At 41.1% G+C, this 24,351-nt stretch overlaps 1 protein-coding gene across 1 annotated transcript; it reads right to left on the bottom strand.

The window, feature by feature from the left end:
- Positions 1-14,263: 14,263 nt before the first annotated feature.
- LOC148014874 (tRNA (guanine(37)-N(1))-methyltransferase-like) lies at positions 14,264-24,139 on the bottom strand. The gene is made up of 3 exons (XM_087665819.1): positions 23,526-24,139; positions 22,105-22,211; positions 14,264-14,739 (listed from the first exon to the last, which is right to left on the bottom strand). The coding sequence occupies exons 1-3, from the start codon at positions 23,752-23,754 to the stop codon at positions 14,656-14,658; spliced, it is 420 nt and encodes a 139-aa protein (XP_087521945.1). The 5' UTR covers positions 23,755-24,139; the 3' UTR covers positions 14,264-14,655.
- Between the last annotated feature and the right edge of the window lie 212 nt (positions 24,140-24,351).

Below are 24,351 nucleotides of genomic sequence, written 5' to 3'. Positions count from 1 at the left end.
TACCACTAGCATCTGAGCGCTCAAAGCATTGAGGATTGTTTTAAATAATAAGGAATTCATGAAAAATAAGATAATCTAAATGAACCCAGTAGTAAGAGGAGATCCCTACACATCGAAAAATGGGCAAGGACCCCAATCATTGAGTACTGGGAAACTTGAGTAGTTGAGCCACTTAGGGAGCAATAGCAACAAGCACGATTGGTGGCATAGCTCTGTCCAGCCTAATCAATCCGATCGATACCCTAGTTGCCCAAGAAACTCGCAACATGTCAAGAACTAGCACTAACTCGAAAAACGATGAGCTTGACTTGGGAGATTTCCTCAGTCGATATCCGACCCAGTATGACCTACAAACCAAAATGGAGCATCATAGTAAACCAGTCTAGGACACCATATCCAATCTTGAGGAAGAGCAGAAGTCGGCAAGGAGAGCGCTGCAAGGAATAACTACCTACAATCAAGAGTAATGAACTCAAAAGATGAGGCAAGACATAGAAATGCACGAGGTCCAACACACCTTAGCGTTTGCCAACCGAAATAGGACTAGACCAAACACTGAGAGGAAGAGAGCACTAGAAGCCGTGAGCAAGCTTCTCATGAAGCGACTCTTACACAATGTGGTTGCAAAGTAGAGTAGAGCAACCTTGGCAAATTCATTGCTAGCAGGACTAGGAATCATCCCAAATTCTAGGAGCAAGGCCAAGATACATGTGGTTGCTAAGCAACTTGACAAATATCAACCCAATAACAACCTGTATAACTTTGTGGAGTACTTTGAGAAAATATACAAGGTGAATGGCGTCACAGGCCTCACTCAATGTGCACAAGATTTTGAACTTTGCCTAGGAGACAAAGGACAAACATGGTACACTAGTCTAGACAGTGATGAATGCAATAACTTCAATAACCTTGAGAATCTCTTCATCAAGAGATTCTCTAAGGTGGGATACACTGACAACCTCATCATCAGGTTGATGAACATTAGACAAGGAGGATATCCAAGACTACCTCACCTACGTGTGGAGTCTCTTTAAGAGAATCCCAATCATAGAGTGACCTAGCGAACGAGCGGTCTCCACTATGTTCATAAGAGGAATCCAAAGCAAAGAGCTTTACAAGGCCTTAGTGAGCAACTCAACCATGCAAAAAAGGAATGTGCTGGCTAGAATCTTCGAAGAAGCCATACAAGTGGATGATCTACTCAAGGAGAGAAGCTCAAGACCCACAAACCGAGACAACACTACCTATAGAACCTCAAAAAGAGCTACAACTATTAGTGAAAGATTTAGCCAAAGCACCTAGGACAAGGAAAAGAGTGTCAACCAGAGCTAGGAATTGGCGAACGTGAAGTTAGAGTTGGCTAGACTTCAAGAGATGATGAGAAGGCCCGCACATCTCAGATGCAATGTGTATGCTATGGAGGAAACCAACTTTCAATCCTGCTTAGCCAAACTTCTTCACAAGTAGCAAAGTATGTTGCCTTGTGTTTACACTGTATTGAAAATAATACCATTGTTTTTTATCTAAGAGAAAACTCCTAATTCAAGAGAGAAGCAGCTATCCAATCAATTGATTTGATCTCCTACCCAATATTAAGCTTAGTGTCCAACTAAGGTCTTATCCAATTTATAGATGATATCATAGTCTATTGTACCCTTCAAGTACTTCAGCACTTGCATCCTTGCTCTGCAATGGTTCTCTCAAGGCTCATTTGAGAACCTTGAAGTACTTGCATCCTTGCTCTGCAATGGTTCTCTCAAGGCTAAAGCATATGCTCATGGTCTCTTGTGATGATCAAGTCATCTACATATAAAATAATGACTGCTAAAGCATATGCTCATGTTTGCTTGTGATGATCAAGTCATCTACATATAAAATAATGACTGTATACTTACTATCTTATGTAAGCACATATATGTTACCATTAAAAACACTTATGGTAAATGCTTTTGAAAAGTCTATCTATTCTTTGATACTAGCTTCTTGGGGCATGTTTCAACCCATGCAAAGCCTTTTTAAGTTTGCAAATATTATTTTCTTGATAGGGAAACTCAAATCCTTGTGGTTGGGCAATTGAAACCTTCTCCTTGAGGTGTTCATTCAAGAATGCAGATTTCACATCCATATGAAAAACTAGCCACTTCTCATGAGCGACCAAGGCTAGTACCACACAAATAGTGGCCCTCTTAGCCATAGGTACAAATGTTTATTGAAAATCAAAGCCTTCTATCTATGAATAGCCTTGTGTTATAAGTCGAGCTTTGTACCCGAAGACCCATTTGATTTCTACTTGGCCTTTCAAACCCATTTCTTACCAATTACTTCCCTATGTTCTAGTCGATCAACCCAAGTCCCATGTTTGATTTTTGATTATACTAGTATACTGATTGCATGATGGAAACTTTCCAATTTGGGTTTTTCATAGCTTCATCCAAACTTGTAAGCTTCTTTACTTGCATGACCCTAGCTAATGATGTCATATTGACAATGTGTTCATAAGCCCTTATTTTCTCCTCTATCCTCTTTGACCTTCAAAGTCCATTAGCGGATGGCTCCTCCTCAATTGCAGAATTTGGATTCTTCTGATCAAAAAGCTACTTTGGCCACTTGGAAAGTGGCCTCCCTTGTAGCACAACATGGTTTTTATTGTTAAAATTTCTCAATATTTGAGAGATCCTCCTTCTTTACAAAAACTTTAGCATTTGATGCAGGCACATGATGGGTTACTTCTTCTTTTGATGATAATGGAGAGGACCCTTTCTCCTCCACTCCAAGTGGTTGTTCCACAAACACCACATCATGGTTGGTTATTACCTTCTTAGACTCATAGTCATATAATCAATAAACTTCAAATTCCTAACTATGCCATAAAAAGATACATTTATTACTTTTGTCTTCTAGTTTGGTCCTTTTCGTATCAAGACCAATGAATATAGCACTCACATCTACATGTTCTAAATGTGTAACAGAGGTTTCTTACCATGGTAGGCCTCCTAATGTGTTTTTTCCTTTAGCACCTTACTATGGCTTTGGTTGAAGATATATGCTACTTTGTTGATTGCTTCACCCAAAAAGAGTTTGGTAATCCTTTCACTTTTTTGCATACACCATAACATCTCCATGACACTACAATTGTTCACTCCACAACACGATTTTGTTGAGGTGTGTAGGTTGTTGTTGCAAGTTGGCGCTTCATGCCATTCTCCTTCAAGTAATCAAAAAACACGTTATAAGTAGCTCTTCTCCACCATCACTACCAAAATTTATCACATTCTTGCCACTCTCATTCTCCACAAGCTTATGCTACTATTTGAACTTGACAAAATCTTGAAGAAAATACATCCACATATTTCTACTATACTCGTTGACAAGTAGCATAAAATAGAAAGATCCTCCCAAAGCTTGAGCACTCGTCTTAATACAAAGATTAGTGTGCATAGACTCAAGAGGAGTCTTCACTTGATAGTTGCTCTATTGTGGAAATGACCTCCTTTTTTGCTTACTCAGCAAACAAGCTTCATATATCTGTTGCATTTGACAAAAGCTAGATAAATGTGCAACCATTTAGTCTTTTGCATTTTTCTAAGTAGAGTAAAGTTGATGTGGCTAAATTGCTCATGCCAAAGCTTAGTAGTGCCTTTTCCAATGGTGGTTGTAAGAGACATGAGCCCATATAAGTTGTCTTGTCTTACTCTTTTGTTGATAACATTACTAGCACCATCCAGGATCTTTGCATCTATATCATCAAATGCAATTTTGAGACCATAGACTATAATATGAATTTTTTTTAGTAGAGTAAAGTTGATGTGGCCAAATTGCTCATGCCAAAGCTTACTAGTGCATTTTCCAATGGTAGTTATAAGAGGTAAGAGCTCATATAAGTTATTTCGTCTCACTCCTTTGCTAGCAATATTGCTAGCACCATTAAGGATCTTTGCTTCTATATCATCAAAGACAATTTTGAGACCACGATCTATAATCAAGGCTAGGGATAACAAGTTTTTATTGATCTAAGATATATAGAATACATTTGGAAGTTTCGTAAACTCTCCATTTAGTGTCAGAAATGAAACGATACTTGTATTATGCTTTTGGCATTATTCCTCACTATCATAGTGATGGGTTCTCTTAGAGGTCTTAGAGAACTATACCATTCTTTCTTACTGGTCATATGATGAGATGCTCCACTATCAAGCACACAAGATTCATCTACCTTTGAAGTTTGAGCTGAGAAACAAAATCTTGTTGATTGCTCTATGAATAGCTCCAACTCAACTTCATCAACAGCAATGACCATGGAGTCTTTGCCTTTGGAAGAAGACCTTGTAATGCATTCTTTTCATCATTTGCTTTCTTTCTACATTCCTTTATCATGTGAAGAAGACCTTGTAATGCCATCCTTTTTATCATTTACTTTCTTTCTCCATCCCTTTATCATGTGATCACTTTTTCCATGGTAATGAGACTTTCCCTTGAATTTATCCTACCCATCCTTCTTCTTCTCACTCTTTACCTTTGGTATTTGCTATGTATTCAACATGTCCACCATTGCTTTTATTATAGTTATTTAGCTACATGTCCTCCTTCAATAACATGGAACTAAACTCCTCAAAATAATATCATAAGTTTTTACCTATGTATTAAATGTTCTGACTAGACCATCATACTTAGGGTGTAAAGTTCAGATAAATCTCCTAGCTAGCTCCTCAGTTTTCTTTGCTCTCCCAAGCACTACCATTCTATCACATAGATTATTAATCACACAGTGAAGACCTCTATTGCTTCTCCATAAAAAAGCTTTCTACTACAAGTCAATTCTCTAGATTTTAAATCCTGGTTCAGTTTCATGTCTCATGCTAACATTTGAATAGATCTAAAGCTTGGCTAGATTTTGATGTCTGTTGACTGAGAGTGAGAACATAATTAGATGCATTAGTAATGATAGCACATGGTACATCAAAATTTCTTCATTTCTAGGCTTGAAAAAGAGTTGGATTTGGTGGATTTTGGTTACTAGAATTGCTTGGATTTGGGGTTGCAACTAGTTCAACATCAATTCCCAAAAGTGCATCTAAGAGCTCATATGAATCCAAGATGGTGCTAATCTTGAACTTCCATAAGATATAGATTGTCCCATCAAGTTTTCCTTCCATAAAGGTAGGCAGATGAATTTGTAAGGTTTGCTTTGGTATAGCCACATTGGTTCACCCTTCATTATTGTGATCGCTACAACTAGTTGACATCACTTCTAGCCTTTTGAATTTAAAAATTTGCATTTATTGTACAAAGTTATTAGTTAGAGTGCCTAGCACTCTGATACCATGTAAGAAAATGGAGTAGTGTGAAAAAACACAAGTACAAGAGAGAATAAAATGATGTGTTTTCTATTTTACCCAAAGCTATATCTAAGACCTCATATGAATCCAAGATGGTGCTAATCTTGAACTTCCATAAGGTTTAATTCGTTCCATCAAGTTTACCTTCCATAAAGGTGGTGGGTGAATTTGTAATGTTTGCACCAGTATAGCCACATAGTTGCTCCCTCCACTACTACCACCCTTGTCACAAGTTGACATCGCTTTTGGTATTTTTAATTTTAAAAATTTTGAATTTCTTGTACAAAGTTATTAACTGAGGACTTGGTGCTCTAATACCACATGTAATAAAATGGAACACAATAAAAGTTAACAAGAAAAATATTTATAAGAGAGAATAGGAGAGAAATAAAAGGTATTTTTTCTCTTTTACCAAACTAATACAATTAATGGTTGAAGGGTCTATCTACTTGTGTGCTCTTACGAGCTTAAATGGTAATCTAGATAGATGCTAGATGGAGGACAATGAGTGTAGAAGGTATATTAATTCTCATTACATGATTTCTAATTGTGTTTATGTACATAATGACCTCACAAAGAGTTCAACATGGCAGGTGAAAGAAAGGTGGATCCATAAAGTGGATGGTAGATGCATCCATAAAGTGGATGGTAGGTGGATTCGCAAAGTAGGATCCACTGCTATTAGTGTATCAAGTAGGCCTGCAAATAAATAACTTCAAACTCATTGGAAGGCTAGGATGCTAGTGCTCATGAACTTGAAGGGACACTTGTCTACTATATCACATACAATTTTGAAACTTCTCTTTTGAGGAGTTATGACGTAGACTGGACAGGCACTAGTGATTTGATGAAGTCACTTTTTGGATACTTTTTCTCTTTGGATTTAATAATATTCTCTTAGATTAGTAAAAAGTGACCAACATAGGAATCATCTTCCATCAAAGCAAAGTATCAGAGGCAACTTATTTTGTTGCATATGAAGTAGTGTGTCTAAGAAGCATCCTATGGCATATGGAAGTGTGGTATAAAGATCCAACAATGCTAAGATGTTACCATTGCCAAAAATCCAATATTAAAATCTAATATCACTATGTGCATGATTTGATTGAGGATTGGATATAGACTTGTGTACTATACAATGGAGTATATATATTTTCAAGAACTCTTATAAAGGATTTGGTTGAGTTCATATTTAGAGACCTGGCATTCGATCAAGGATGTGGTTTGCCTACATGAGGTGGACATTGAAAGGGGGTCTTGAATATACTCAATACCCCACCCTTGTAAGATACCACCAATGGTCCATAGTGCTCAAAGTTGTAAGGCCCGTGTTATGAGAAGAAGCCATGTATGGGTCCTACTTTATATTCTAAATAAGGACTACGTGACTAAATGGCAAAAAGATGACCTTTGTGGGTCTAGCCTTTGGGTACGGTTTCTTACTAGTATAGGTCTCATAAGGAATTTTTCCCTTAAGAGCCTTTGTGTAACTCTAGTTGAGAATGTAGAATGTGCACCTCTCTATTTTCACAATGGTACAATTTCAATGTTTAACAACTCCATTCTACCAAGGCTTATGAGATATCATCAATTGACACTTGATCCCTTTCCTTTTGCAAAAGTCTTCAAACACCTTTGAGTTGAACTCACCACCACCTTTTGTCTAAATTTTTTCTCACTTTTTCCTATTTCATTCTCAAGAAGCTTTAGCTATTCTTTTAAGTTACCAAAAGCTTGAGCCTTATCATGAAGAAAGTATGCCCAAATCTTCTTACTATAGTTGTCAACTATCAACATAAAATAAGAAGATCTACCAAGGCTTATATAGGCATCTTACTACATAAGTCATCATGCACTGACTCTACAGGATCCTTCACTCTGTTCTTGCTTTCTTATCAAGATGCCTTTCTCTATTGCTTGCCCATCATACAAGCTTCATATGGTCCCTTCATTTCAACCACTATACGTAGGTGCGCAAGCATACCTTACTTATGCATATTCTTTAACTCTGCAAATCTAATAGAACCAAATCTTTTATGCCAAAGTTGTTCTTGCACAAGCAATGGCTATGAGAGCATATTGCTCATATAGGTTTTTCTTTCTTTCTCATTTGCTAACAACTTTGTCAGTATTGTTGAGAATTTCTACACCTATCTTGGTGAATCTCACTTCATGGCCAAGATTAGTTAAAGCAGCAAACTAAAAACAAATTTCTCTTAACCTCTAGAACATCTGATACATTTGAAATATTTTTTACTTTACCATTTGCAACATCAAAGGAAATAGTATATGCACTCTCAATAAGGTATTTTATATCATTTTCAACCATCATAATGATGGATTCTTATAGAGGCTACATACGACTATATAGACCTTTCTTATTGGTCTCGTGTGATGGGAGGCACCACTATCCAATATCCACAAGTCAATGGTAGATACTTTTTATAGTGTGCCAAAGTTGCCTATGGATGTCAACATTGCTCCCCCTTCTTGTTGAAGCCCTTGTCTCTCATGTATTCTTCACTTTCTAAAGCCCCTTGGGATTTAATACCATATGAAAATTACATGGTGCAATGTACAAAATCTAAGCAAGGAATAGAGAGAAAACAATAAATAAGAGAATTATAAAATTTGATTTGATTCAAAACCAACTAATACAAGATGGCTCTATCTAACTGTGGGCTTCTAGTGTGAAGCTTGGATGGTGATCTATAAAAACAAAGGGTGAAGAGCTTAACGCTTGTTGGAAGAGCTTTGACAAGGTAACAAATAATCAAATGATGGGTTTGGAGGGGTCTACCTTTTATAGATAAAGAAGGTGATCAGGTTAGCCTATCCAACCTCCCATATTATGAACCTTCACTGGCCAAGGGATATTTCATTTACCATTGAGCTAGGGAATATCTCCCTAGAACCCCGTCAAGCCCAAACTATGGATCCTTGATAAGTTCCACACCCCACATCTCAATGCAATGTGCCTCGAGTTATTATCAACTTAACTACTCTATCTAACCTATACCCACAAAGGTCACTTTTCCATATCCAATTACATAGGCATTATTATCTAACATAAAGTCGAGATTCAACCAATATTTTAGCTTACACATGACTTCTCATAATGGGGGCCTTGCAGCTTTAAGCATCATGGATCATTAGTGGTACCTTACGAGGGTGGGGCATTGAGCATATCTAATAATATGCAACAAAGTCCCTTATAGCAAACACCATAAGAACTTAGTGAAGCCATAGAGCACCAAAGTAAGACCAATCATAATCAACAACTTGGACAATGACAAGAAATTGGTTGTACCACCAAGTCATCTTCGAGTTAAACTCACAACTATTGAGAGGAAGTCCTAGTAGATATCATCACCAATGAAGCCTCAAATTTCAACAACATTTCCTACGAGTTGTGGGATCATGTAGACTAACCTTCACTAGTAGCTAAATCCATTAGAAGGTCAACCATACTTACTATCAAGAAAATACAAGCTAATCATATCCATAAGAATTAAGGCATGCCAATGATCTTTTACATTCTTTCCAACATAGAAGACCTTAGATGAAAAATTTTGCTAGGGTAATCATTCAAATTCAAGACCAAGTTCAAAGTTGATTGCATAAAAGAGTACATCTACATGAACCTCCCTAGAGCTAATGTGGTCTCTACCTTGGGCAAAGGAGATTTGGGTTAAAACACCCACCATCAATGAAACCCACCCACATTTTAAAAATAGAAAAAAGCCTTGCTACACCAACTACTATAGATGGCTCAAGAGAAGAAGTTGTTGACCATAAGTAATCCAAGAATGGATTACCCAAAACAAAACTTGCATTCACCACCATTGGCACACTAAAATGCAAGGAGAAAATGCTACATCTTTGCATCATGGAAGTAGTCTAGGAAATGGAAAACTCACATTCACCACAATTGACATGCTAAAATGCAAGAAGAAAATACTAGAGCTTTGTCTAGATCATGAGAGTAGTGTATGAAATGCAAAGAAATCCACCCAAGGAAACATCTTACCACAAAATGGGTGCCTAAGACTCTCCTTACAACTCAAAGATACTATAAGACTAGTTGCTACATATGGATATCCAAGCAAGCCTCTCAAGCTTCACACAACCACCAATCAATACCATGTAACATGCAATATAGAATATTGTGGAAGTAGTCTAGGAAATGGAAAACTCACATTCACCACAATTGACATGCTAAAATGCAAGAAGAAAATACTAGAGCTTTGTCTAGATCATGAGAGTAGTGTATGAAATGCAAAGAAATCCACCCAAGGAAACATCTTACCACAAAATGGGTGCCTAAGACTCTCCTTACAACTCAAAGATACTATAAGACTAGTTGCTACATATGGATATCCAAGCAAGCCTCTCAAGCTTCACACAACCACCAATCAATACCATGTAACATGTATAGACCCAAAACAAGAGAAAAATGCAACCCACACATTGACCTACCTTGAAGTGACGGGCTCTGAGCCCATAACTGAGAAGTTCAAAACCACAATCTTCACACATAACACATAGCCTAAGAACTCTATAGCAACTACACCCCTCAACAAGAAGCTTTGAATGTAAACAAGTTATAAGTGCAAACATGTCTCTAATTGCAATAATGAAGTGGAAACCACCAGTTGTGTTGAAGTTAGATAGTATTCATAGGCATATATATCAAATGATGATATCATTAGAGAAGAAAATTGACCTTCTAGTAGTTGATGATTGTTTTTTTAGTCGCATACAATGTTTGAAACACTTGCTAGAGCCTATGAGATGATTGATGTAGGAATTATCAAAGACCAAATGGTCAAGCTCAACCATGTGGGACAATTGTAAACACCCTTTTTCTGCAAAAGCATGACTATTCAATAAGACATCTTGAAAGAACTTTTCCGAAGAAGAGTGCAAAAGCAATGTGACACGTCTCCATATTGGGATCCAATCACCAAGGTTCATGTTCCCATCAAAGTGGCTAAAATCTAGTAGAAATGTGATTCTCAATATTTGTTTTTCAAAACCTAGTATGACCATCACTTTGACATTGCTTGTAACAATGATGGATTCATGACCAATGTGAAGCAACAACACACTATCAAGAACCTACACTATGTTCAAACCCACTATAGTGGCATCTCACTTCATAAAATCCTAATCACTTGCAACTTGACCTACCCATCAAAACTAGAGCAAGTCCCCCCATTAGACAGTATTCTTCTTAAAGAGGAACTACATTTCATAACCCAACCCAAGGTTCCATCTCTATTGACTAGTATTCTTACAAATCTATGTAAGCTCTATTGTTAGCCCTTTGACTAGGATACTCTTGTCAAGCTCTAGTGCAATCGTAATCTCTCTAAATGGTGGCTTCCCAAGGATGCCACAACACTAACCCATTCATAAAAAGAGCACTTATCTTGTACCTATCTAATAAAACCTCACCTTCATTAAAACACACACAATCGAAGACCTTATGCCATCAAACTCTAAATAGGAAGCTGTTTACTACCGCCAAGTTGACGGAGAGGGAGATAACCTGAACAAACTAGAAATTGATACTGAAAATCATAACAAATATGGAGCACTTGAAAATAAACATGCTAGGTGATTAAATCATTACATTAAAGTACTATCATTTCACTTATTGAAGGGATAGTTAAATATCTCCTATTGGTGTCAGCAAGTAAATGTAAAAGAAAGGGAACCAAATTGAAGTTCTCATCTTCATACAATTCTCATGGTAGTCTATTGTTGTTGTAAATGTGCATATGGAAAAATTACTAGCTTCAAAAAAGAAGATCATATATACTAAATAGAAGTTTCATGGTAGTTTATTGTTGTAAATGTACAAATGGTAGAATTCCTAGCTCCACCATAAATGATCATATATACTCAATAGCAACAATCGCAATAGTGATACTTACACTAAAGCTAGTAGAATTTACCCTAGGAATCAATAAAGAGGAGGAAAAATATAAAGTACCACCATAAATGCCCACAGTCTCACAAAAATGGAAAAAACATGTCAATTTTATCAAAATGGACTCTCATTTAGTGCCATCAGGGAGCAAAATTTACGTGTGATAGCCCAAATCTTCCATCACTAATTCACATGTAACAAGGCAACCTCTTTCCCGATGAGAATTCCTAAGAACCTTGTGCAATAGCTAGGAATTTAGATGACCTATGGTTAGAGGGAGTCCATGAGCCCATAGTTAGAGAGCATAAGCATCTCATGCACAACACAAATATCACTAAAATAAAGGTAGATAAATCATCTTTGAAAGTGCCCTCACTAGGGCAATTAATGTAGCACTCAAACTCTATGCAACAGCTCCACCCACTCAAGGACTTGTTAAACTACCAAGAAAGGTTGCCACCTCACATGCTTCTTCCACCCAAGAAAACTTGAATGTAGAGGGAGAAGCATCCCCAGGGAATGTTGAAGGTAGTACATCTATAGAAAATGCACAAAAGATATTGGGATCTAATCGCACACGTCGCAAGCCTGCCGTTGATGACTATCTATCTGGAATGGTTAACACTGGACGAGAGCTGATCTCACAACTAAAAGATTCATCTGAGCGACGAGATGCAATAGAATCCCGCAAACTTGATATATTTCAAGCCATGCATGGTAGCATGGTGGCATTTCTAGAGCTAGCTAAGAAGCCTACTTAGTGTAGTAATGTTGAGTTGTAATGGGAGTTTGAAGATTAATTTTAATCTCATGTTGGTGTTCCAATCTCAACACTGTAAAATGTCTCTATATGTGTCTTCAAAAATGCATATGTTGGTTTCAAAAGTATACTAACTTAAAATGTGTTTCAAATTTGTCTTTTAGGATTAGCATATGTGTATCTTCAAATTTGTCTTTTAGGATTAGCAAGTTTTGATTAGATTTTGTATATGCAGAGTCTATGGCATGTAGTAGAGAGATGGCTTTGTATTGTGCTTGGGCGATATCTGTTATGATGCTAGCCATGCTAGATTGTATATCGGAGGAAGTTGATGATATTGCAAAGGCATGGCTTTATGAGGCAAAAGTTGTTGCCAAGATGATGAAGGCAAAGACCCTAAATCATTGTCGAGGTCACCTTACTCGACGATGTTGGGCTTATCCACGCGCCCAAAATTTTTATCAAGCCACTTTAATGGGATCATACACAGCCCAAATGTTCAAGAAACGCCTTCGTGTTAGCAGGGATACATTCCACTATCTTTGTAACAAGTTGTCTGATGTGTTTGGGAGGCAAAACACTCGCATGAGACAAGCCATACCACTTCAAACCCGTATTTGCATAGCTTTGCATAGGTTGGCAAGTGGAACTCCGCTCGAAGTTCTTGCAGATCTCTATGGATGTGGGAAAGGTACAGCATGTCACATAGTGCTACAATTTTGTGCAGCATTGGTAGCATCAGGATTGAAGGATACTTATATACGTTGGCCAACACCGTTTCGAATGCAAAAGCTTTCCGAACAATTTGAAGCTATCAGAGGCATTCCCTTTGTGATTGGTGCCATTGATGGAACACATATCCCCATCATAGCACCTAAGGACAATGCAGCAGACTACTATAACAGAAAAGGTTTTCACTCTATTTTGTTACAATTGACAGTTGCACCTGATTGCACTGCTTGGGACTATGATGTAGGTTGGTGCGGGTCCATACATGACTCTGTGAACTTTGGCAACAATGCACTTGGGATCCGATGCAACAAAGGTGACCTTGGCAAGTATTGCTTAGTAGGTGATTGTGCATACACAGCAAAACCATACATGCTAGTTCCTTTTAAAGGAAGCAAGGAAGGCTTGTCTAAGATGAAGTATTATTGGAATTTCATCCAGTCCAGTACACGGATGGCCGTTGAGAGGGCTTTTGGAATGCTGAAGGCAAGGTTTCGGATTCTCCTAAAACGCATAGACATGGATCTGCTTAATGTTCCTGACATTGTCACTGCATGTCTTGTGTTGCATAATATTTGCATACTACATGGTGACACCTTTGACATGGATTGGGTAAGGGATGCTGAAACAACCCTCAGGCAATCAGTAAACCTTGAGGTAGGGACCACAAGGACATCAACATCCACCTTATTTGAAGTTCGTGCAGTTCTACCAATGTCAGAAGTGGAGGTGGTCAATCGAGCACAAATTGAAGCGGATGATGTAGAGACCAACAATATGGGTAGAGGTACTGAACGCAGGGACAATTTGGCTCGAGTAATGTATAAGGAGCATTGTCGTAGAAACATCCAAATGGTTTTTGGTGATAGTGAAGATGAGCATCTAGGTGAAGACGAGTAATCTACAATATAAATCTACAGATTCAGATTCAACTTTGTACAAATCTGCTTAGCAATTTTTAAAAATATTCTCTGAAATTTATAATACTCTGTTACATGTTCATTTGTGTTCTTTTCTGTGTACTCTATTATTCTGATCAAAATTAATGGTATATCAGTAGCAAATTTTGCAGTGTAGTAATGTCTCCCTTCTATTTTGAAGGGTATATAGTCCATAACACAATAACACTTTTGTTATATGGGACTCCTGCATTTGCTTGTGCTGCTATCAGCTTTGATGCTGTTTTAATTTGATAGCTAGAATATATGGTGATGTAGAATATATGGTGCTGTTTTAATTCGATAGCCACAATGATGCAGGAAATGCTTCTGCTATAGTTTTGAAGTCAAATATTTATGATGATGCTGGCATGTCTTGGTTTTAGATGACTTTAGTTTAGACGACTTTTAGTTTAGGGTGGTAGCTTTCTCTTAGCATTTTCATGGTTTTAGATGACTTTAAGTTCAGGGTGCTGCCATTCACTACAGGAATCCATGACAATTGGTAACAAGTCTACAATGTTAAATTCGTGGTGTGGCTGCCATGCCTCTCCTACCAAACTGATAAGGACACAAATTGGGGTTTGAATTTTCATTCTATTTATGGCATTCCTCATCTAGGAACAAAGGTCACCTCCAGTTTGAGGATAAGGACACTGGAGAATCTCTTTGGAACTGGTGTATAGCGTACAAGAGGAGAAAGTTCTACAAGAACTGGTATATAGTCTAGCTGCCTGTTCGTGCCCTCTTTGGTACTGCATCAGGTACTGCTGCATCACCTGTTCTTGGATCCGATAATGCGACTTTCACATTAGTGTTTGCCTCAGTGCAACTTCTGAAGCCAACTTTATGTGGTAAATCAAAGCTTAAGCATAGCATTCTCTGTTCATGTGCATACGAGTCATTAAAAATTGCCATCTGAAAGTATGAAATTATTTATCAGAATAATGGATACTAACTTGCCTTGTTGGGAGCAACATCCCTAACTTCCCAAACATCAGGATGCTCAATATGTCCATTTAACGCCTTTTCTGCACGCTGTAAAACATGAAATGTTGACATTCACGCCTATATGCTGCCACTTAATTAGACTTTCCTTTACAACCTGTTAACTGCTTCCTGACTGCAGTTGCATTATGCAAAATTTTGTATGCTGATTCTGCTACTCAGAATGTTTTGTTGATTTGTTTCTAACAGGATTTCTCAATTCAAGTGTTTCTAACAGGATCTCTCCATGCACTTTAGAAGTCCTTAGTGGTATGACTCCGTTCCTGAACAATATTTGCTGTAATTTGTGTTGGGGGTAAAGGCGCCTCCGCCGTGCCGCCCCGTGTATTACTACACTGACAGTACCCGCCACTGCACACTGCAGGTGGCGGGCGCCCGTCACGTCACTTTATTCTTTATTCTTTTAGTGACAATTTGAATAAAGGAAGGCCCGGTCACACATTGTGACTGTTGGAGTTCCCATTTCTTGTCTCTCTCTTTCTTGCTCTTGCTCTCCCGCCATAGCTCGCGTGCAAGCTTCGATCCTTCTCACCTTTCAACTGGTATCAGAGCTTGGCATTCTCTTGCTCGAGCTCGACTCGGTGCTTCCCGATCTTCGCATCGACTCGCTTCACGCATTGGGTCTCCATCCCGGCAGCCATATCCGATCTCCCCGAGCTCCCGTCACTCCCCGGCTTCCCGAGCACCTTCCCAGCCTATTGAGGCACCTTCAAGGCATTGATACTGAGGTATTTGATCATTCTTTCACGGTTTTATTTCAGTCTACAGGTTGCAAACAGCAAGGGCAGCCATGGCTTCAAACTCTTGAAGCTTATTTCCCTCATATTGTGCCTTACACCTATCAAGGCTCAAAGAGGCTTGTCATAGGCCTTTGATAGGCCCTTCTTGAGCCCCCCATTACCCCCTTTTCAGCCCATGTGAAGCAGCAGCAAGTTCAGCACCAACAGGGCAGATTGCATCATTTTTTTCCAGGCTGTGAGCACTCATCTACTTCAGCTCCACACTTGGCCATTGCTTCTTGCTCTCTACCTTGATCAAGAGGGCTATAGACTTCATGTTTGATGTCATTCAAGATTTGGGCATTGGTCTTGATCATTCGGGGCTGATTTCTTCAGATTTGGGACTGTCATAAACTGTCATAACAGGCTGAAAACAGGGCAGCACCATTGGCATTAGCATTTGTTGCTTATACTCCATTCCGGTTGTGCTATTTGATGCCCGTATGCGGTCTACATGATGCCTAGTGCCTTGGGAATGTATGCACATGATTATGCCATGATTTTGGCTTGAAATATTGGCTGATTTGGGACTGTTATTTACTGTTATACAGTGCTGGAAACAGGGCAGCCACACTTGGCATTGGCATTTAATGCTTATACTCTACTCCGGTTACCTTGTTTGATGCCCGTATGCGGTCTACTTCCTACCCGGATGTATTGGGGATGTATGCATTTGGTTTGACCATGATTTTGGCTTGAATTTGGGGCTGAGATCTACTGTTTAGAACAGTAAATACATGCTGGAATAACAGTGGGCTGAAGGTACTTTACATGCTTTGGCACTTACCTACCGATACCGGATGTATGCTTTGAGCTTTGGCATGATATCTCTGACATTTGGGGACGACTTGGAGCATATGTATGAGATTATGGGATGCTTTTGAGCTTCGCATTAGCTCCGTCTTCACTGGCATTTGGACCGACTCGGCATGCTCGTGGACCGCCTATGCCTCATGTCTCTGCTTGACAGTTAGGCTTTTGCATTACATGCTTTGGTTCGTGACATATGCTATTTGGTTCGTGTATGCCATACCGACATTTGGAGCTTGGATTTGGATGTATTTGAGCATTCCCGGCTTACTTGATCACTGATCTTGGTTGCTATTTGGATGTCATTGAGTTGACCGAGAGCTTATTTGGGCTTATGTATTGCTTCATGGTTAATACGACCGGTGCTTCATGTATGTCATGCTCTCTCGGATGCGCTTGATGCATTGACAGGGTCACTTATCACTGGTGCTTTCTCTTGGGTTATTTGAGCTTCTGAGCTCGCTTTGTACGCCTTTTGTGCCAGTGGGAGCATTTTACATGCTTTCTTGACCTTTGACAGTTGCATGCTATTGGAGCACTTACATGTATTTGAAGCAGTTTATGTCTTGAGCAGCTACATACACATTGAGACTTTGGGATCATACTCCGATCTTTATGGATATGCATTGATGTACTCTTGGTTCACAGGATGCTTATGAGCTGAGTCTCATATTTGGATCTTTCTCTTTGAGCAGATACCTATTTGTGTCAGGTTTTGGCAGTTACAGGAACACTTTGCCTAGAGTGTCTGGGGGTGTGCCTTTCACTGGCAGATGTTATTTTGACATGCTTGGTGTTGAGCTCATGTTCTTTTCACTGTCATTGGCCTTGCTTATGTCCGTTTCATGCCGGCTTTGGACCTAGCATTGTTTGCTTGACATTGGATCCTATTTTGGGACAGTTTGCTCTCTAGACTGCATACCTGCAATTTATTACAGCAAGCAGTTATTGGTGGACTGAGGTGTACTTTTCATGCTGAAATATCCTGATTTGGTGTACCGCACCTAGTACTAAGTGGGCAGCCACTTTTGGCACACTTTGCTCGCCCTTTGGACCCCGTTTTGGTCATTTTTGGGCAGTTTCTGCAGTAAAACAGCAAGCAGTTTTGGACTGTTTGGGCATTTCCAGCCTGCATAATGGCGTCATCTTCGCATGATAGTGCCATCTTTAACATTACAAAGTTGGATGGTACCAACTACTCTTACTGGAAGAGTCAAATATGGCAGGTTTTGGTGCAGAAATCTCAGATTAAGCCACTTCGGTTGAGTGGGGAGCAGCCTGAAACTATGGACATTGACGACTGGCTTGAACTTGATGAGCTATGCAAGTCCACGATTGTATTGTCTCTCACTGAACAGGTACATTATAATGTATTTGAGGAAGCACAGAGTGCATGGGATCTATGGAATAAGATCAAGAATCTTTATGATAAGAAAAGTCCGGCGAGTCAGATGTACTGGTTGAAGCAGCTTATGGATCTGCGCATGAAGGATAATGCGACTATGTCTGCTCACTTGAGCCAGTTCCATGCTATACTGAAGAACCTGACTTCGCAGGATATCACCTTTGGAGAGGAAGTAACTCCTCTTTTCTTGCTTGGAACTCTGAATGAGTCATGGGATGTATTCCGCACTGCTCTTTGTGCCTCTAGTGCTACTCTAAAATTGGCAGATGTTGAGAGTGCTCTTCTTCAGGAAGAGGTGAATCGCAAAAACTTGGATGCCTCTCGTGGTAGTCATGCTTTGACAGTTAGAGGCAGGAATGACAGGTATGACCGTGGTAATGGCCGAGGCCGTGACTCGCAGAAGGGTCGGTCTAAATCTCGTGGTGGCATGTCGCGTAGTAAGTCGCGTGGACGCAATGCAAATGTCACTTGTCATCATTGTGGGAAAAAGGGCCATATTAGACCACAGTGTCATGAGTTGCGCAATGAGAAGCGCAAGGATAAGGGGAAATATAAAGTGCAGGAGAAGTCCTCTGATCGCAGCATAGTACCTGCGAAGTCCAACGTCAAGATTGAGGAAATTAATGTCACGCAGACTGAAGAGTCCGATGGTGGTGATGAGTTTATACTTGCAGCTAGTTCTTCTGATGCTTCACACTTGACTGAGACACCTAGTATGTATGCACAGTGCTGGTTATTGGATTCAGGTGCGTCCTTCCATGTGACGCCTTACCGTGAGTGGTTTCACTCTTACCGTACTGTATCTGGATCAGTCAAACTTGGAGATGACAGGTCTCTTGATATTGTGGGCTGTGGAGATATTCAGTTGCAGTTTTCCACTGGTAGTTCCTTTTTGCTCAGGGATGTACGTCATGTACCTGCGCTTACGCGTAGTCTTATGTCTGCAGGACAGTTGGATGATGCAGGATTTCATGTCTGTTTTGGGGATTCTACCTGGAAGATTACCAAAGGCAGACTTGTGCTTGCTAGAGGCGCCAAGGCTGGCAGCCTCTATCCTCTTGTTGTATCTGGGTCTTCTGTAGACCATGTTTTGGCAGTGGGCTCTATCCCACATGTATCACTTTGGCATGCCCGTTTGGGGCATATGTCTTTGAAAGGAATGAAAATGTTATCTGGTTTGCAGTATCTTCCGCCTTTGGATTATGCATGTTTTGACTCGTGTGATCATTGTCTTTATGGTAAGCAGAATAGGTCTACGCATAAGAAATCGGGTAGGCCACGCATGAGTGAGCCCTTGGCATTGGTGCATTCCGATGTTTGTGGGCCTATGCCTTGCATGTCTATGGGTGGCGCGAAGTACTTCGTTACCTTCATTGATGATTTTTCTAGGAAAGTGTGGGCTTATCCCATAAAGCAGAAGTCCGATGTCTTGGCAATTTTTCAGAGATGGCTTGCTCTTGTTGAGAACCAGACTGGGTATAGGCTGAAATGCCTTAGGACAGATAATGGGGGAGAATATGTCTCGCATGCTTTTGAGCAGTTTTGTGATGACAGGGGTATTAAGCGTCAGTTGACCGCCCCTTACACCCCACCCCAGAATGGTTTGGCTGAGCGCATGAACAGGACTATTCAGGAGCGTGTGCGCTCTATGCTTAGCCATGTAGGCCTACCCCCGAGTTTTTGGGCTGAGGCAGTTAGTACGTCAGTGCATGTCATAAACCGATCGCCTTCCAGTGGATTGGATTTCCAGGTTGCAGAGGAAGTTTGGGCTGGTAAGCCACCCTCTTATGCGCATCTCCGTGTCTTTGGATGTGAGGCATTCTGCCATGTGCCCAAGGACAAGAGGAGTAAATTGGATCCAAAGAGCATTAAATGCATATTCCTTGGCTATGGTGAGTCAGGAGAGATGGGCTATCGCCTATGGGATCCGCAGGCGCGGAAAATAGTACGCAGCCATGATGTCGTCTTCCATGAAGACAAGATGCACAGGCAGCCTGAGAAGGTGGTTGAGATCCGCAGAGTGATCTTTCAGGAGGAGCCTAAAGCTCCAGCACAGCCAGTAGTACAGCCTGCAGCAGTTCCTCCACAGGGCCAGGATGTTGGACAGGTAGTTAGACAGGCAGCAGAGCCTGCGGTGAGACGGTCTGCTAGAGATAGACGTCCACCTGACAGATTTCAGCCCTCTATGCATTATGTTTTGGTTACAGATGCAGGAGAGCCTTTCACTTATGATGAGGCTATGCGCAGGGGTGACAGTCACTCCTGGGAGAGGGCTATGCAGTCTGAGATAGACTCCCTGCATAAGAATGAGACTTGGGATTTGGTTGCCTTGCCTAAGGGCAAGAAGGCTTTGCCATGCAAGTGGGTGTACAAGCTGAAAAGTACCCCTGGACACCCCAAGCCGGCATACAAGGCTAGATTGGTAGCAAAGGGTTTTAAGCAGGAACATGGTGTGGACTTTGATGAGGTCTTCTCTCCTGTGGTTAAGATGACCACCCTGCGCTTAGTCTTGGCTTTGGTTGCACAGCTTGACTTAGATCTATATCAGATGGATGTCAAGACGGCTTTTCTACATGGGGACTTGCATGATGAGATCTATATGGATCAGCCTAAGGGCTTTGCAGAACCTGGCAGGGAACACCTAGTGTGCAAGTTGAAGAAGAGCTTGTATGGCTTGAAGCAGGCACCTAGGGAATGGTATCATAAGTTTGATGCCTTTATGCAGTCACAGGGCTACAGCAGGAGTGCTATGGATCTGTGTCTTTACACGAAGAAAGCCCGTGATGGCAGTTTGCTTATCTTGGTACTCTATGTTGATGATATGCTGATAGTAGGGAAAGCTCATGATGAGCTAGATGCTCTTAAATCTCAGCTAAAGAAGAGCTTTGAGATGAAGGATTTGGGACAGGCCTCACATATACTTGGGATGCGCATTAAGCGCGATAGGCATCAGGGACTTTTGTATCTCTCACAGCGGGAGTACATTCATAAAGTCCTTGAACGCTTCCACATGCAGGACGTAAAGCCTATTGGCTGTCCATTACCTTCTTATGTGAAGGTATCACAGGCCGATTGTCCGCAGACAGATGAGCAGAGGGCCGAGATGGCCAAGATCCCTTATGCATCAGCCGTGGGCAGTTTGATGTATGCCATGATAGCCACTCGTCCAGATATTGCACATGCAGTTGGTGTTGTGGCACGCTATATGGCTACACCTGGCAGCAGACATTGGGATGCCGTGAAGGGTATCATGAGGTACCTGAAGGGCACAGCAGATATGTGTATTTGCTATGGCAGCCAGGATACAGGGGTCGTGGGGTACACTGACTCCGATTATGCAGGACATGCAGATAGTAGGAAGTCCACTTCTGGCTATGTATTCACCTATGCTGGAGGGGCTATCTCTTGGATGTCCAGGGTTCAGAAGTGTACGGCTTTGTCTACCACTGAGGCCGAGTATGTTGCAGCCACTGAGGCTTGCAAGGAGGCCATATGGTTAGGCCGTCTAGTTGCTGACCTTGGGATTGATGCTACACCTACACTGCATTCGGATTCTATGAGTGCCATTCAGTTGGCTAAGAATCCGGTCTTCCATGCGAAGACGAAACACATTGAGGTGAGGTATCACTTCATACGTGGTGTCGTGGAGGACAGGTCTGTTGACCTTGTCAAGATCTCCACTGACGAGAATCCTGCAGATTTGCTCACGAAGAGCCTCACTACTGAGCGCTTTGCCTTCCTCAGGAGGTTGATGGGCGTTGGATGAGATGTCACCTTTCCTCATCCCTTGTACCTATGTACATTTGTACTGTCTTTTCTTTTTTCTTTTCTCTCTCACTAGGGTAGATTCGCCTTTAAGTGGGAGGTTGTTGGGGGTAAAGGCGCCTCCGCCGTGCCGCCCCGTGTATTACTACACTGACAGTACCCGCCACTGCACACTGCAGGTGGCGGGCGCCCGTCACGTCACTTTATTCTTTATTCTTTTAGTGACAGTTTGAATAAAGGAAGGCCCGGTCACACATTGTGACTGTTGGAGTTCCCATTTCTTGTCTCTCTCTTTCTTGCTCTTGCTCTCCCGCCATAGCTCACGTGCAAGCTTCGATCCTTCTCACCTTTCAATTTGCAGCTTTAATAGTTGAGGTACTTGGGCACTTGCTTTTGTCTGCAAATGCCTGCAAGTAGCCATTTTGGAAAGGCAATACCTTTCAGAAACATGGCTAAGAGCATGATGTTTGTCAGCAGGATATCATCTCAGAATTGCTTAATGAACTCTTCAAGAGAGTAAGAATTTATGCCACTCCAGCCGGGCCTTTGTTGAGACTCAATAGAGAAGTTTATTGAGGTATAACTCTGAGATAATGGGTAAAAAGCAAACATTTCTGTTAAATGTAAGAAACGAACCTTGATAACGTCCTTCACAGTTTCATGAACTCGCATGAAGCAGTAACAGTGAATTCGAGGTAACGTTCCCTTCCATGTTCTTATGGAGAAAAGACCTTGAAATACATCTGGAGCAAGGCATTTCAACTTATAAACCATCAATCATCCAATTCAGCATCCTCCAAGCTTCCACATTCAGCATAAAGATTTATAAGGGCACTTCCAATCACTTGGTCAGTATGCAAGCCACTCTCACCAACACGTGTGAATAAGCTTGCCCTGATGCAGAGCACCTGAGAGACAGCAAGCCTTTAAGATGCTAGCACACGTAACAGCATTAGGTGTCACTCTAGACTGCTGCATCTGCTCAAAAAGTGTCAAAGCCTCCTGGCCATTGAATCCATATTGCACATATCCATATTGATCAAATGCTCTTCTTGCTTCAATGAGACTCTCACACTTAGCAAGCATGTCAATAAGGGCATTCCCAATAAGAAGATCAAACCTGCAGTGGCTGCAAAGGATGCCAACATGCATCATTCTGCCCTGATATAGACAACATGCCTTGAGTACACCAGCAACAGTAATGTTGTCTAAACCCATTCCCTCCTGTTTCATGTCTTGGAAAAGCTGAAGTGCCTCTTGGCTATACCCATGTTGAGCATATGCAGCAATCATTACAGTCCATGTCACTGCATCCCGCCTCAGCAACCGGCCAAATAAACTGCCCGCATCTTTGAGAGACTTAGACTTTGTGTACATGTCAAATAGAGAGTTTGCAATTACAACATCAGACTCAAGAATAGTTTCAATAATGTAGGCATGAATCAGCCTACCAACATCTAGAGCTGCTAAACTGGCAACATCTTTCAAAGTGCAAATGCATGTCACTTTGTCTGGTGTTCTTCCTTCTTGGTGCATCCGTTGAAAAAGTTGAATGCACTCTACAGAAAGCCCTTGCTGAACATAACCTGCGATAACTGCATTCCATGTTACAACACTTCTCACTGGCAACTTTCCAAACAAATATTCAGTGTCCTTGAGTTCTCCACATTTTGCATACATATCAATGAGACTGTTGTTCAGGGAAAGATCTGACTCTAATGCAGCTTCAAGAATGTAAGCATTTAGTTGTCTTCCCGTATCTGAGGCTGATGTCCTAGAACATGCCTTGAGAATGCTAAAGAGGGTGACATTATCAGCCTTCAAATCCTCCTTTTGCATTGTGCCCAAAAGAACTAGAACCTCATGGAGATACCCCACTTTTGCATATCCAGCAATCATGGCATTCCATGTCACTATGTCGCAAATCTGATGGTTATTGAACAAGGTGTGGGCATCCTCAAGATTCCCACACTTAGAGTACATGTCAATAAGGGTACTCCTGACATAGATGTCAAACTCGAGACAGTTATTAACAATGTCAGTGTGGATGAGTTTACCAGAAGTAAGGAGCCTTGCCTTGGCACATGCTTTGAGGGCAGCGACAAAGAGATAGTCGTCCGGCACGACATTGAACTGCTGCATTTGAGAATAGAGCTTGACGGCCTCGTGGTTGTGGTCCGAGTTAGTGTGGGCAGAGATAACAGCATGCCAGACAAATGTGTTCGCTTTGGGGGCTTTGGTGAAGACCTCACTAGCCTCAGGTAATCTTCCGCATGCGGCAAACATTCAGATGAGGCGGCTTGCCAGAGAATCAGAGAGCGCGACATCGTTTGTACAGATCGACCAATAGATTCGCCTACCTTTGTAGAGGTCTTTTGATTTGGCACAGGCCTGCAGAAGGCGGCAACACGCATCGACTGAAGTGTAGGAACCATTCTTATTCATAAGCCGGGACGATTCATTGCCATGGCACAGGAAACCTGTCGAAGCTCAAGCCAACTAACATGTGAGAAGGATTCATAGTCGTAGGCTGCACATGTGCCGAATTGTGATGCGAGAGTACTCAGAGATCAGAGATCACGAAGCCGATTACAGGTTTATGCAGATTTTGCTCCACTGAACGGAGCGAAACGCTCCACTGAACGGAGTGGTGGACAAGGAAAGGAACGAAACGCTCCGTTCAGTGGAGCAAAATGCTCGTTTCGCTCCTTTCCTTGTCCACCACTCATGTGAATGAGAGGGCGGACAACTCTTTGGAAATCCTTGTGGCTGGGTGGAAAAGGGGATTTTTCACCCTTTTGTCCACCGGGCAAGTGTGAACCGGGCCTTAGCATCCACGCTCATTATCATCCTCACATGATTACAGACTTATCACTTCTTATA

Source organism: Lygodium microphyllum, chromosome 24 (genome assembly GCF_053477565.2).
Source record: "Lygodium microphyllum isolate KBCC chromosome 24, Lygodium_microphyllum_v1.1.10, whole genome shotgun sequence".
Classification (NCBI taxonomy): Eukaryota; Viridiplantae; Streptophyta; class Polypodiopsida; order Schizaeales; family Lygodiaceae; genus Lygodium; species Lygodium microphyllum.
This window is presented reverse-complemented; position numbering and strand designations above follow the sequence as displayed.

Coding starts and splice junctions, on each gene's coding strand:
- LOC148014874 (XM_087665819.1), bottom strand. CDS start 23,754: ATGTTTGCCGCATGCGGAAGATTACCTGAGGCTAGTGAGGTCTTCACC. Junction 22,212..23,525: donor GGCAAGGCTCCTTACTTCTG/GTAAACTCATCC, acceptor GCCTTGCTCCAG/ATGTATTTCAAGGTCTTTTC. Junction 14,740..22,104: donor CTGTGAAGGACGTTATCAAG/GTTCGTTTCTTA, acceptor CATGTTTTACAG/CGTGCAGAAAAGGCGTTAAA.